Source organism: Dama dama, chromosome 31 (assembly GCF_033118175.1).
Source record: "Dama dama isolate Ldn47 chromosome 31, ASM3311817v1, whole genome shotgun sequence".
Lineage (NCBI taxonomy): Eukaryota > Metazoa > Chordata > Mammalia > Artiodactyla > Cervidae > Dama > Dama dama.
This window is the reverse complement of record NC_083711.1, coordinates 13,269,465-13,284,377: the sequence shown is the minus strand read 5'-3', so window position 1 is coordinate 13,284,377 and position 14,913 is coordinate 13,269,465. Positions and strand designations below refer to the sequence as shown.

Here is a 14,913-nt window from a genome sequence, read left to right as displayed (position 1 = left end):
TGTCCATGGGATTCTCCAGGCAAAAATACTGCAGTGGGTTGCCATGTCTTCCCCCAGGGGATCTTCGCAACACAGGGATTGTCTTCTGCGTCTCCTGCATTGCAGGTGGATTCTTTACTGCTGAGTCACCACGGATGCCCTTTTGGGGCTTGAGTCATAGTTAAAATACAAGAGTTTTTGAAGGCATACAAAAAGAGCTTGAGAGAGTAAAAATAGGACACACATAGAAAGCCAGTAAAAACGATAAGGAAGCATAATAAAGTAAAACAACATCTCAGTATAGAACCACAGCCATCACACTGTCGATCATGGACTTTCTCTTTGAAACCCTGCCACCCCTTTGTCTGCACAGGACAACATGTTCTGTCTGTCACATTACTGTGTTCAGAGTACGCACACCTCAGCAAAGGTAAGTCTTAAAACTTTTATTATCTTTGTTGTTGCTGGGGGATCTCCGTGAAGAGACTGCCACAGAGCAGCTGGTCAGAGTAGAAGGTTCTTGGTTTTCTTCTACGAAATAGACCTCACCCCCCTTTTATCCTCTGAATGGCAGACTGGGGTGTACGGGAAGTTGTCTGCATCAATTACTTTTAACAATGGAGATTCCTAAGCTTCAGTGGTCTTGAACTTCATGTCTTGGGTTGGATTTTAACTCAGAACAGCTCCGTGACTCTTTTCTCCTGCATAAGGCATCTCTTGCTTGTTTTCCTAGTAAGTGACCCTGAGATCCAGGGGTCACAAGATAAAATCAAGGTAAAGAGGATATTTCTGCACGTCTCTCGTAGGCCCCTTTGCTAAATTCCTCTGTATTACATAGGTTCTCAACCTTCCCAGGTTTCTAACCCTCTGGCCATGCAGCAGCACCAGTTTATGTTGAGAGTTCCCATCAGCACAAACTCGTGCCAGAATGCAGTTTACACATTTTTTTTTTTCCTTCTTGATGTACATTTTCCTGCCAGCCAGTCTCAGGTTCTGTATCTTTTAAGGCCACGCTATTCAGCGGGTGAGTGTCAGCATAAAGTCGAACGATTCTTTAAAAACAACAGATAATTCCACTTCTGAGTATTTATTAGAAAGAAAAGAGAACACTAATTCAAAAAGATATCTGTGTCCCCACATTCTTTGCAGCATTATTTACAATAGTCAAGACATGGAAATAACCTAAGTGTCCCCTGATGGGTAAATGGATAAAGAAACTGATGTATACAATGGAATATTATTCAGCCACAAAATGAAGAAATGTTGGAGACACCTCTGGCGGTCCAGAGGTTAAGATTCCATGCTCCCACTGCAGGGGGCGCAGGTTTGATCCTGGTCAGGGAAGTAAGATCCCACATGCCTCCCAGTGTGACAACAGCAAAAAAGGAAATCTTGCCATTTTTGATGCATGAATGGACCCTGAGTGCACTATGCTGAATGAAATGTCTGAGGAAGACAAATGCTGTTTGATCGCACTTTTCTGTGGAATCTGAAAAACAAACAATCAAGCCAAGAAACACCTGAACAGACTGGTGGTTGCCAGAGGCAGAAGGAGAAAGGTGGCTGAAATGTGTGAAGGGAGTCTAAGGTACAAACTTCCAGCCACAAAAGGAATAAGTCCTGGGGATGTGATGTTCAGCATAGTGACTATATATATATATAATCACTGTGTTGTGTACTTGAATTGGAAAGTTGCTAAAGAGTGGACCTTAAAATTTCTCATCACACACAAAAAAGTGTAACTATGCGTGGTGATAGATGTTAACTAGACGTCCTGTGGTAACCATTTCAAACATATATAAATAGCAAATCATGTTGTATACCTGAAACTAATGTTATATGTGAATTACATCTCAATTAAAAAAAAACAAAAAACAACTTTTTTTCCCCTCAAGTTTCCTTCTGAGAGGAAACATTCAGAAACATTCTCCAGGCCTCCTCCCAGCAGAGCTGTGGTTTACATTTAAACTAGGAGAAAGACCCCTTCGACGTCTTTAAATGTATTCACATTGCCGACCCCGTGTAAGGCCGGAAGCGCAGAGCAGTCGTTGCATTTCCAGCGGCGGAAGGACTGAACCGGAAGCGAATCCTCCACGGGGACGCGAGCCTTGCTGTCCGCGCTGTGCCGGGCGGCCTTACCCACATACCGCTCATTTTAGAACCTCCATTGCTCAAACAGAGAGCTTGTCTGGATTAGAACCTTGACGCTGTCCTGGGCTGGTAGTATTTGCACTCACTCACAGGAAAGGGTTGCGTATTTGTTGACCTGCCCACACGACAGAATCCGTGTGTGACCATCTCTAGTTACAGCCGTCCAGGAAGCGTCACCCCCAGAGGACGAGTGCTTACGAACGCGGACTAATCTTCATTAACCGAGGTGGAGGTTCTCTTTCTGTCTCTACCGTCTCCTAAATGATATCCTTCCTGCAGTCCTTTTTTCTTCCAATGTTTATTTATTTCTTTTGACTGGGACAGGTCTCAGCTGCAGCACACAGCTTCTTCATTGCGGCCCGGATTCTCTAGCTGTGGCACGTGAGTTTAGTTGCTGAGCGGGTATGTGGCGTTTTAGTTTCCTGATTAGGGGTGGAATCCACGTCCCCTGCATTGCATGGTGGGTTCTTAATCACTGGGCCAGCAAGGAAGTCCCTTCCTGCAGTCTTTCATGCCTTGGCGGCTCACTAGGCCATCCTCTGGGGGCGCATGGGCCTAAATTTACCCCGATCAGTAGTTATTCAATAGTTATTCAATCATTTTTGTGACTGAATAGCTATTCATTCATGCTCATGGTTATTCAGTCATACTCAGTAGTTATTCAATCATTTTTGTGAATAAGCAACTCTCCTTAATCAGACTCTGGGTCCTGTTGAAGGAACACACACAGGGGCCTGGAGAGCCCCAGGTAGGATTTCTCATGTGAGAAACACCCTCTCCGAGAAGGGAAGCAGCTCAGCTGTAGCCATTTGACTTCTACCCAGATCTCAGATCCCCTGGAGGAGGGCATGGCAACCCACTCCAGTATTCTGGAGCCTGGCGGGCTACAGTCCACAGGGTCGCAAAGAGTTGGACACGACTGAAGCGACTTAGCACCCTCAAACTCCAATTGGTGGGATCCCACTGCTGATTGGGTTTCCCAGGTGGTGCTAGTGGTAAAGAACCCACCTGCCAATGCAGGAGACACAGGAGATGCAGGTTCAATCCTTGGGTCAGGAAGATCCCCTGGAGGAGAGCATGGCAACCCACTCCAGTATTCTTACTTGGAGAATCCCATGGACAGAGTCCGACATGACTGAAGCTACTTAGCACACATGTGCTGTGGTGCTGGAGGAGACTCTTGAGAGTCCCTTGGACTGTCAGGAGATCAAAACAGTCAATCCTAAAGAAAATCAACCCTGAATATTCATTGGAAGGACTGATGCTGAAGATGAAGTTCCAATACTTTGGCCACCGGATGCCAAGAGCCAACTCATTGGAAAAGACCCTGATTCTGGGAAAGATAGAAGGCAGGAGGAGAAGCGGGTGACAGAGGAAGAGATGGTTGGATGGCATCACCGACTCAGTGGACAGGAGTTTGAGAAAACTCCAAGAGATAGTGAAGGACAGGGAATCCTGGTGTGCTGCAGTCCATGGGGTTGCAAAGAGTCGGACACGACTTAGGGATTGAACAGCAGAACAGCAGCTGCTCATTAGCCTCTGGGCCAATCCTGATCTTTTGCTTTCTGTCTCTAGGACCCCACCTCTGGAAGCAGGCCTAAGGGAGGTTTTTCTTTCTGATTCTTCTCAGTCCTGGGTAGTTTATCCTTTCTCTTCCACCCCTCCCCCACACCTTGCTGATTATTAATCTTCCCAAGATGAGGTGTTGCCCTTCTTGCTGATCCTGGTGCAATCCATAGAGCTCCTTGTGCTCTGAGCTGAAAGCTGAGATGATAAGGATGAGGTCTTTGGCTCGGGGGAGGAGTTTCCCATTCCTCTGTTGAGTCATAGCTGTAAACCTGTAAAATGCCAGTGAAATCTGATTAATGACCTGAAGGACATTCAAGTTGCATCCTTGAGGAAGGAGCTTGGAATTGTTTACCTGGAGGAGGAGTGGAGTTTGGGGAGAGATCCCAAGCTGTGGGGATAAACATCACATACAGAGACAGAAGAACACATGGAGCACTGAGAACTGTGTGTGCTAGCCCGCCAGGCTCCTCTGGCCATGGCCTTTCCCAGGCAAGAATCCTGAGTGCGGTGCCATTTTCTCCTCCAGGGGAGCTTTCCGACCCAGGGACTGAACCCACGTCTCCTGCATTGGCAGGCGGATTCTTTACCACTGAGTCACCTGGGAAGCCAATACTTACACCAATACTGCATGTAATCTTAGAAGACCTCAATGTGAATGCAGTCCACCTTTCAACACCTGGGTATGCTTGGGCAAGCCACTTTCCTCTCTGGGCCTCAATGTTCCCACTTGTCAAATTAGCATAACAATGATCATCCTAGCTTTATCCGTGCCATTTCATAGGCCCAGTGTCAATGAGAGGAAGAGTAAGAAGACATTTTGTAAACTATAAAACACCAGCAACAGTGGTTGTGTTTATTTATCTTACTGCCCCAGTAGAATAAACTATAGAATGTTTTGGAGGTTGAACGAAACAGTCTGAAATAATAGTGCAGTGTTAAATGGACTCAAATGGCATATAAATTAGTTAAAATGAGATATACAAAAATACTTTGAGTACCAAAGTTCAAGTTGAATCTGAATTCACTGTAGACTGGGCCCAAACCATTTTCTAATTCTAGAAGAGTAGCTCAAGAGTCCATGAATTTCCTATTCTTCATTGCAAAATTGTGTTCCTGTGCTGCTATTTTGTATATTCCTATGAGGTTGATGGGCTTCCCTGAGTGGCTCAGTGGTAGAGAATCTGCCTGCTAATGCAGGAATTTTGGGTTCGGATCCCTGGATCGGGAAGATCCCCTGGAGAAGGAAAAGGCTACCCGCTCCATTAGTCATGCCTGGGAAATCCTATGGACAGAGGACACTGGTGGGCTATACAATCCATGGGGATGCAAAAGAATTGAACACAACTTAGTGACAAAAACAACAAACAGTAACAAACAAGGCTGACATTCTTTTTTTTAATTGGAATATAATTGCTTTACAATGTTGTGTTAGTTTATGCTGTGCAATGAAATGAGTCAGCTATATGTATACACATAAAACCCCTCCCTCCGGGACCTCCCTCCCATAAACAAGATGAAAAGACAACTCTCAGAATGGAAGAAAATATCTGCAAGTGAAGCAACTGATTAATCTCCAAAATATGCAAACAGCTCATGAAGCTCAATATCAAAACAACAGTGCATGCATCCTAAGTCGTTTCAGTTGTGTCTGAGTCTTTCCCATCGTATGGATTGTAGCCCACCAGGCTCCCCTGTCCCTGAGAATCTCCAGGCAAGAATACTGGAGAGGGTTGCCATTCCTTTCTCCAGGGGATCTTCCCCACCCAGGGATCTAACCTGGGTCTCCCACATTGCAGGCAGATTCTCTACCATCTGAGCCATCAGGGTAAAGTGCTCAAATCTTGCCTCCATTTTTAAGAGAATTTCTTTTCTTTTTTGTTTTCTTTCACCTCTCTTCCTCTCTCATGTCCCCATATTATGCACTTCTCCTCCCAATCCATGTTAACAAAAATGTCCTTCAACATTTTCTTCCAACCTCACAGCATCCACTCAAATATATACATGTAGAAGCCCATATATCTCTAGGTAAATATTTTATACAAAGAAATCATGCTTTTTTTGCATCATGCTTCTTTTCACTCAGCAGCTCCACATACTAATCCCTCCAAGACAGTTTCTATGGCTTGGATTGATTTGAATGGTTGTAGGCCATTCTCTCATATGAAAACAATATGATTAAATCAACTACTCCACCACTGATGGACAGTTGCTTTGTTTCTATTTTTGCCATTATGTTCTGTGCTTCAGTAAACTATCTTGCACATAAGTCCTCTGCACTGCAGCTTTCAGCTTTAAAGTGTAGACTCCCAGGAGTGAAATTTCTGGGCAAAACGTGGAAGAATTTAAATTTTAATTGATATTGTCATATTGCTCTCCAGGAAGACATTAATCTAGCAACACAAAGCTGTGTGTTTTCCTCATAACCCTGCTAACAAGAGATGTTATCTGTTTTAAAAGGTTATCTGTCCAATGATGTATAAAGTGATATTATATTGTGTATTTAATTTGCATTTCTTTGACACTCAGTAGATTTGAGCATATTTTTACTTTTCTTCAAACCTTCTCCTACCTGTACCCATTCACATTTTTTTTCCTGTTACTGTTTTCCGTTACATCTTAGAACAAGACATTTTAAACACAAAAGGAATCTATCCCTTCACTAAAAAGCACATCCATTATATGAACATATGTTTATATATCTCACCAATTATATATGTTAATCACCTATATTAATTACAAATTTTAGCTAACGTCATTAACTTTGAGTTACATTTTCTACTTTTTCACCTTCACTTTCACTCCTTTATTCAAAATCAGTGGGACTAGTTCTTGGATTTTCTCATCTTCCCACAGGCCCACTTTCCATTTCCATCTCTGTGCTCTATCTGCTGGTAAATAATTTTCTATTCTACCCTTTCTACTGAGTTGTTCCATTTCTACTTTCATGTTCTTCATTTTGAAAGAAATTTTCCTTCTCTGAATGTTTCTTTTCTTTATACTGTCCATTTTGTTTCATGGGTGCAATATCTTCTTTTAAATCCAAATATGTATATATAGAATATTCTCTCTCTACATATAATCTGAATGTGTATACATATTTTGAAGTTTTTAATTGGAGGACAACTGCTTTACAATGTTGTGTTAGTCTCTGCTGCACAACAACATGAATCAACTATATGCATGCATATCTTCCCTCTCTCACGGGCCTCCCTCCCACCCACCCTATCCCACCCACCCCATCCCACCCCTCTAGGTGGCCACGGAGCACCAAGCTGGGCTCCCTCTGTGATACAGCAGCTTCCTGCTAGCTGTCTGTCTTATAGATGAATGGAGAAAGATGTGGTGCATGTACACAATGGAATACTTGTTGTTGTTGCTCTTCAGTCACTGAGTCACATCCGACTCTTTGCGACCCCATGGACTGCAGCATGCCAGGCTTCCCTGTCCATCACCAACTCCCGGAGCTTGCTCAAATGCATGTCCACTGAGTGGGTGATGCCATCCAACCATCTCATCCTCTGTTGACCCCTTCTACTCCCACCGTCAATCTTTCCCAGCATCAGGGTCTTTTCCAGTGAGTCAGTCCTTCTCATCAGGTGACCAAAGTTTTGGAGCTTCAGCTTCAGCATCAGTCCAATGAATATTCAGAACTAATTTCCTTTAAGACTGACTGATTTGATCTCCTTGCAGTCCAAGGGACTCTCAAGATTCTTCTCCAACACCACAGTTCAAAAGCATCAATTATTCAGCACTCAGCTTTCTTCATGGTCCAGCTCTCACATCCATACATGACCACTGGAGAAACCATAGCTTTGACTAGATGCACCTTTGCTGGCAAAGTAATGTCTCTGCTTTTTAATACGCTGTCTCAGTTTGTCATAGCTTTTCTTCCAAGGAGCAAGGGTCTTCTAATTTCATGGCTGCATTCACAATCTTCAGTGATTTTGGAGCCCAAGAAAATAAAGTCTTTCACTGTTTCCATTGTTTCCCCGTCTATTTGCCATGAAGTGATGTGACCAGATGCCATAATTTTTGTTTTTTGAACATTGAGTTTTCAGCCAGTTTTTTCACTCTCCTCTTTCACTTTCATCAAGAGGCTCTTCAGTTCCTCTTTGCTTTCAGCCATAAGGGTGGTGTCATCTGCATATCTGAGGTTATTGATATTTCTCCCAGCAGTCTTGATTCCAGCTTGTGCTTCATCCAGCCTGGCATTTCGCATGGTGTACTCTGCATGTAAGTTAAATAAACAGGGTGACAGTATATAGCCTTGACATACACCTGTCCCAATTTGGAACCAGTTTGTTGTTCCATGTCTGGTTCTAACTGTTGCTTCTTGACGTGCATACAGGTTTCTCAGGAAATGGAATATTACTCAGCCATAAAAAAGGAATGAAATGGAGTCAGTTGTGGTATTGTGGATGAACCTAGAGCTGTCATACAGAGTTAAGTAAGTCAGAAACAGAAAAACAGATATCATATATCAAAGCGTGTATATGGAATGTAGAAGAATGGTGCTGATGAGCCTATCTGCAGGGCAGGAATAGAGATGCAGACATAGAGAACGCACTTGTAGACATGGTAGGGGAAGGAAAGAGTGGGATGGACTGAGAGAGTAGCATTGACTACACTACAATGTGTAAAATATATATGTGTGTGTGTATATATATCTTAAGTAATTTTTCCATTCTCAGCAGTCTCTGTGTCTTCCAAGATACTTTCTTTGGTCTTTATTTCTATGTTAGAGATGTTCCTTGGGTGCCTGTTAATCCTTCCTAGTGAGGAGCTGAAATCCTGAGGAATGTCAGCGTGCACGGATGGGGTGATGGACTGGAGGTGATGAGGCTGTGGAATTTGTTGGGCGCGCCTCCTCCTCCTGATATCAGTATCTTTTGCTCTGTCTTCCTGGGCCTGTGAGGTTCCCCTGAGAAGAATCTCCCAATCTCCTGCCAGTCTGAAGAGCAAGACTCATCAGCCTTGTGGAGGTTGGGAAGGCCAGGATCACTGCACTTTCACTGAATCCCCCCTGTTTCCAGCTGGTGCACCCACACAGTTTCTCTTCCCCCTTCTCCAGGGAACAAAGCCCGGCTCTTCCCCTAGGTGAGGGTAGGAGTGCGGAGTGGAAAAGGGACTTAAAGACTTGCTTGTATCTCAAGCAGATTTCAACAGGCTTCCCATGTGGCTCATTGGTAAAGAATCTGCCTGCCAAGGCAGGAGATGCAGATTCAATATTACCCTGGGTTGGGTAAATCCCCTGGAGGATGAAATGGCAACCTGCTTCAGGATTCTTGCTTGGAAAATTCTGTGGACAGCAGAGCCTGGCGGGACCCTTATGTAGTTGATGGGATCACAAACAATCAGATCTGACCGAGTATGCACGCAAGCAGATCTCAGCACATCCTCCTTATTTAATTTTTAATCATTCTTTAAAAAGTTATCTATCTGGTGGTGCCAGGTCTTAGTTGTGGCAGGCGGGATCTTTAGTTGCAGATCTTAGTTGCAACTCTTAGTTGTGGCACGTGGGATCTAGTTCCCTGAACCGGGATTGAACTCAGCCCCCCTGCACTGGGAGTGGGGGTTCTCAGGCTCTGGACCACCAGGGAAGTCCATGAACTCATTAGTTTAGTTTCTTACTTTGCTCCCACTTCCAGAGCTATCTGCTGCCACCATCTCCTGAGTCTTTGGGGGATTCTGCATTGTACCAAGTTGGTCCTTGATCTTCCTTGCTGATGGCTGACAACCTCTGTGAACTAAGCCACCTGTCATTCTCACATCTGGATACTGCCAAACCCAAACCCTGCACCGTCTCTTCTCCAAGCCTTCATCTCCTCAAGGTTCTGTGCTCATTCATTAAAAAAATCTTTTGTGGTAGTTTTGGAAGAACTGAAATGAAATTCAATCCTCTATCCTTACAGAGACAAACCTTTCTTATCTCTTGGTGTTATGTGACTTTCTCGTAATTAGTATGCAGCTCTGATTTCTTTTTTTAACCCTATCTGACCATCTCTGCTTTGTAGATTAATGATCGTGTGTGCATGCATAGTTGCTTCAGTTGTGTCTGACTCTGCAACCCCATGGACTGTAGCCCACCAGGCTCCTCTGTGCATGGGATTCTCCAGGCAAGAATACTGGAGTGGGTTGCCATGCCCTCCTCCAGGGGATCTTCCTCACCCAGGGATCGAACCCGGGTCTCTCACGTCTCCTGCATTGGCAGATAGGCTCTTTACCACTAGTACCGCCGGGGAGCCCTTAATGATCAATGCATTTCAATTTATTCCACATTTGATTTTATATTCTTTAATTTATTTTTGACTTCTTTTTGTTCTTTTTCCTTTACTTGGTAGGTCTGGTATTCATTCTTTCTTTTTCATAATTTCTATACTTTTCCACTGTATCTTCTCTTTTTGGTCCTCATGGCTATATAATGTATTTCTCTACCTCTGTTGGAAACAAGATACCATTTATTTCCCTTATCAAGATGCTCTTTATACTTTGCCATCATCCCTCCCACCTTGATTAGCTGACTCCCCCAGAATACCTTTACTCTTCCTTCCACCTTGCCTCCCAGCAAATGAGACCTTTGAAACTTTTACTCCAAATCCTCCCCACCTCCCAGCTTTCATTCTCAACTCCACTGCTTTGGGGTGAGATAGTGGAGAATTTTTGATTCTGTACTCTTGTTAGAATTTCTTCTTGCGGTATATTTTTTCTTCAAGAGTGCCATTATGAGAAAAATTCAGGGTTGTGTTTAAAGAACATGAGATCTGGAGCCAGACCATGTGGGTTTGAATATGGGCTCTGCCCCTTCCTTGTCTTGTGACTGTGACGAAAGTCACAAGTTAAATAAATCTAATCAGTTTGCGCTTCAGTTTCCTCCTTGGTGAAGTGGGGTTAATATTAGTATTATTCTCATAAGGGATTTCGTGAATGTTTAGTTACTGAATGACCAGAACTTAAAACAGCACTTCTTTTATAGTTGAGTAAATGTTAACTTATTAATACTTTTATACACATTATTAGATATTAAGTCTTTTTTCATTTACATATATATTATTAAGATATATATGTGTATAGCTATACTTCATGTATACATATGTGTATATATATATACACATACATATATAAACTTCCTGGCAGTGAGGTGGTGCAGGTGGGTGGGATATTTAGGGGGTCTGGAGTAAGGTGGGTCTTTCAATATGGCAAGGGTTGATTGGGCTTGGGGAAAGTTTGTAATATAGTAGTTGGGAGACATAAAGAGAGTTGTTAGGCCAGTCAGGAAGCATACACACTCATCTGATAAATTGGTTAATGGAAATGTTGTTCTGAGAAGGTGGTATTTGCTCTGATGAGGTCTGGTGAGTGAGTGGTCCAATGCTTGGATAAATGACTTTTTGTTTTTGAGAAGTTTCCAGAAACGCTTAAGTTACTTGCAACTTCGTCTTCCAAGTTTCCTGGAATAGTAGAGCGATGTTAATGTAGATAGTGAACTGTGTGGTTACAGAAGGTTCCTGGGTTCGGGGATCAAGGTCAGACACCATTGTCTCATGCTTGTCTGCTCCCAGCCATAGTCTTCAAGGTGCATCTTCAGCACTGCTTTCTGAGGGTCAGGGTTTCTGACTTTTGGTTGCACACAGAGCAGTGATGCCACTAAAAGGAATTCGGGGCCAGATTGGAGGGACAGTGTGTCTCACAGAAGACAAAGGCAGAATGGACTTGAGGATGGGAAAGACTCTTTGGAACCCTTACTTGGTCCCTTACAGTTCTAAGCAGGGAGATAGGTTGGGAGACCTCCTAAAGGAGACTGTTGTTGGTTAACTAACTAAATCTTAAAAGTCATAGAGACCTATATCGATTAAGCAGAAAACAGTAAAAATCTAAGAACTCTGTGATCCCGTTGGCTTTACCAAATCCAATTAGAAAATAATATGCAGGTTTATAGTGAAAGACAAGGAAGCCTAGCGTGTTTCAGTCCTTGGAGTTGTAAAGAGTTGGACACAACTGAGCAACTGAACAACAACAACAGCAACAACAAATGCAGGTTTATCAGAGAATCAGTTCAGTTCAGTTCAGTTGTTCAGTTGTGTCCGACTCTTTTTGCCATGCCAGGCTTCCCTGTCTATCACCAACTCCTGGAGCTTGCTCAGACTCATGTCCATTGAGTCAGTGATGCCATCCAACCATCTCATCCTGTCGTCCCCTTCTCCTCCAACCTTCAATCTTTCCAAGCATCAGGGTCTTTTCCAATGAGTCAGTTCTTCAAATCAGGTGGCCAAAGTATTGGAGTTTCAGCTTCAGCATCAGTCCTTCCAATGAATATCAAGGGGCCAATACCAAAGAAAGGCAATCCCAGAGAATGCTCAAACTACCACACAATTGCACTCATCTCACACGCTAGGAAAGTAGTGCTCAAAATTCTCCAAGCCAGGCTGCAGCAATACATGAACTGTGAACTTCCAGATGTTCAAGCTGGTTTTAGAAAAGGCAGAGGAACCAGAGATCAAATTGCCAACATCCACTGGATCATCGAAAAAGCAAGAGAGTTCCAGAAAAACATCTATTCTGCTTTATTGACTATGCTAAGGCCTTTGACTGTGTGGATCACAATGAACTGTGGAAAATTCTGAAAGAGGTGGGAATACCAGACCACTTGACCTGCCTCTTGAGAAACCTGTATGCAGGTCAGGAAGCAACAGGTAGAACTGGACATGGAACAATAGACTGGTTCCAATTAGGAAAAGGAATACGTCAAGGCTGTATATTGTCACCCTGCTTATTTAACTTCTATGCAGAGTACATCATGAGAAACTCTGGGCTGGAGGAAGCACAAGCTGGAATCAAGACTGCCAGGAGAAATATCAATAACCTCAGATATGCAGATGACAGCACCCTTATGGCAGAAAGTGAAGAAGAACTAAAGAGCCTCTTGATGAAAGGGAAAGAGGAGAGTGAAAAAGTTGGCTTAAAGCTCAACATTCAGAAAACTAAGATCATGGCATCTGGTCCCATCAATTCATGGCAAATAGATGGGGAAACAGTGGAAACAGTGTCAGACTTTATTTTGGGGGGGGGCTCCAAAATCACTGCAGATGGTGATTGCAGCCATGAAATCAAAAGACACCTACCTACTCCTTGGAAGGAAAGTTATGGCCAACCTAAACAGCATATTACAAAGCAGAGACATTACTTTGTCAACAAAGGTCCATCTAGTCAAAGCTATGGTTTTTCTAGTGGTCATGTATGGATGTGAGAGTTGGACTATAAAGAAAGCTGAGTGCTAAAGAATTGATGCTTTTGAACTGTGGTGTTGGAGAAGACTCTTGAGAGTCCCTTGGACTGCAAGGAGATCCAACCAGTCCATCCTAAAGGAGATCAATCCTGGGTGTTAATTGGAAGGACTGATGCTGAACCTAAACTCCAATACTTTGGCCACCTCAAGCAAAGATTTGACTCATTGGAAAAGACTCTGATACTGGGAGAGATTGAGGGCGGGAGGATAAGGGGATGACAGAGGATGAGATGGTTGAATGGCATCACTGACACAATGGACATGGGTTTGGGTGGACTCTGGGAGTTGGTGATGGACAGGGAGGCCTGGCATGAGGTGGTTAATGGGGTCGCAAAAAGTCGGACATGACTGAGCGACTGGACTGAACTGAATTGATTTCCTCACAACCATTCGTGACCACTGGAAAAACCATAGCTTTGACTAGACAGACCTTTGTTGGCAAAGTAATGTCTCTGGCTTTTTAATATGCTGTCTAGGTTGGTCATAGCTTTTCTTCCAGGGAGCAAGTGTCTTTTAATTTCATGGCTGCAGTCACCATCTGCAGTGATTTTGGAGCTGCCCGAAAAATAAAGTCTGTCACTGTTTCCACTGTTTCCCATGAAGTGATAGGATTGGATGCCATGATTTTCATTTTCGGAATGGTGAGTTTTAGGCCAGCTTTTTCACTCTCCTCTTCACTTAGTTCCCTGAGCAGGGCTCAGACCCACGCTCCCCGCAGTGACACGTGGCGTCTTAACTGCTGGCTGTGCTGCACTTAGTTGCTCTGTTGTGTCTGACTCTTTGGTGTCTGACTCTTTTCCACCCTTTTAACTGTAAGCTCCTCTGTCCCTGGGATTCTCCAGGCAAGAATACTGGCACAGGCTGCCATTTCCTCCTCCAGGGGATCTTCCCGATCCAGGGATCGAACCTGTGTCTTCTGTGTCTCCTGCATTGCAGGCTGATTCTTTACCCACTGAGCCATCAGAGAAGCCCTTTAACCACTGAACCACCACTGAATTCTCTGAGTAGCGTTTTTTTTTAAACTTAACTGATCTATATTTGGGAGATAGTTTTACAATTAATGAAACAAATGATTTTTATTCTGATTTTACAAAGTGAAAAGCAGAATGCAGACAGAAAACTAAACAGCAAATACGATGATAATGATGATAAGTCTCAGAGTCTACATGATATGGCTCTGGCCCTGGACTCACAAGGAATGTCTGCAGTCCATCCCCTTGAGCTCATAGATTTTTGTCAAAGCAAAACACCCACGGTTCCCTTAGATAGAAGACAGAGATGGGAAGGGTCAGGCAGGAACTCTGAAAGCCAAAGGCGGCAAGATGCTTCTCGCAACGGGGGACCTGACCTTTGACTCCGGGCCCTCAGGAAATCTTGACTCTTTTCTTTAGTATTTGATCCTTAGCTGATGCAAGCCTTTTATTTATGTTCACCCATTGGCCAACAGGGCCGTTGGGCTGTTTTCACATCTATAAAAGGCAGTGCAGAGTGTTTCCTTTGATCTGACCCGCCCATGCTGTGGCCTCGCCATTCCCAGCTAAGTTGGTCTTCCCCATGTAAGGGCTCTGGATCCCACTCCTAAAAGCTCTAATTTGGGGATCAGAGCTTGAAATAGCCCCAAAGGTATCCTGTTTAGCTTGTCATTTAAATAGCTAAGCCCCTGCCATGGCCATTTAAAACCCTCTCACCTTTCATTTAGCTAAGCAGTTCTGTTTTCAAATTAGGCTTGTTTGTGAATACAACATCTCTTTTTCTTTATCCACTGCAATTCTGCATCTATAAAAAGCATTGATTGAGGGAGGAGAGAGTGAAATCAACACTCCTTTTAGTAAACGACCTTAGCTGGAATTGTAGAGCTAGCTGGGAACTGATCGTAATGGCTTCCAGCATCTCCCCTGTGGCTGCAGAGGCATGTAGGGTGTGACTCCTGG

The 14,913-nt window shown here is 43.7% G+C and overlaps 1 protein-coding gene across 2 annotated transcripts in view; it reads left to right on the top strand.

The window, feature by feature from the left end:
* The first annotated feature begins 283 nt into the window (after positions 1 to 283).
* Positions 284 to 14,913, top strand: part of MAP3K7CL (MAP3K7 C-terminal like) — an 85,192-nt gene continuing 70,562 nt past the window's right edge. The window contains exon 1 of one of the 2 annotated variants that reach the window (XM_061134364.1): positions 284 to 409. In XM_061134364.1, coding sequence (XP_060990347.1) covers positions 359 to 409 — 51 coding nt within the window. In that variant the 5' untranslated portion in view covers positions 284 to 358. The remainder of the gene's footprint in view (positions 410 to 14,913) is intronic. The other variant, XM_061134365.1, reaches the window with a different exon arrangement.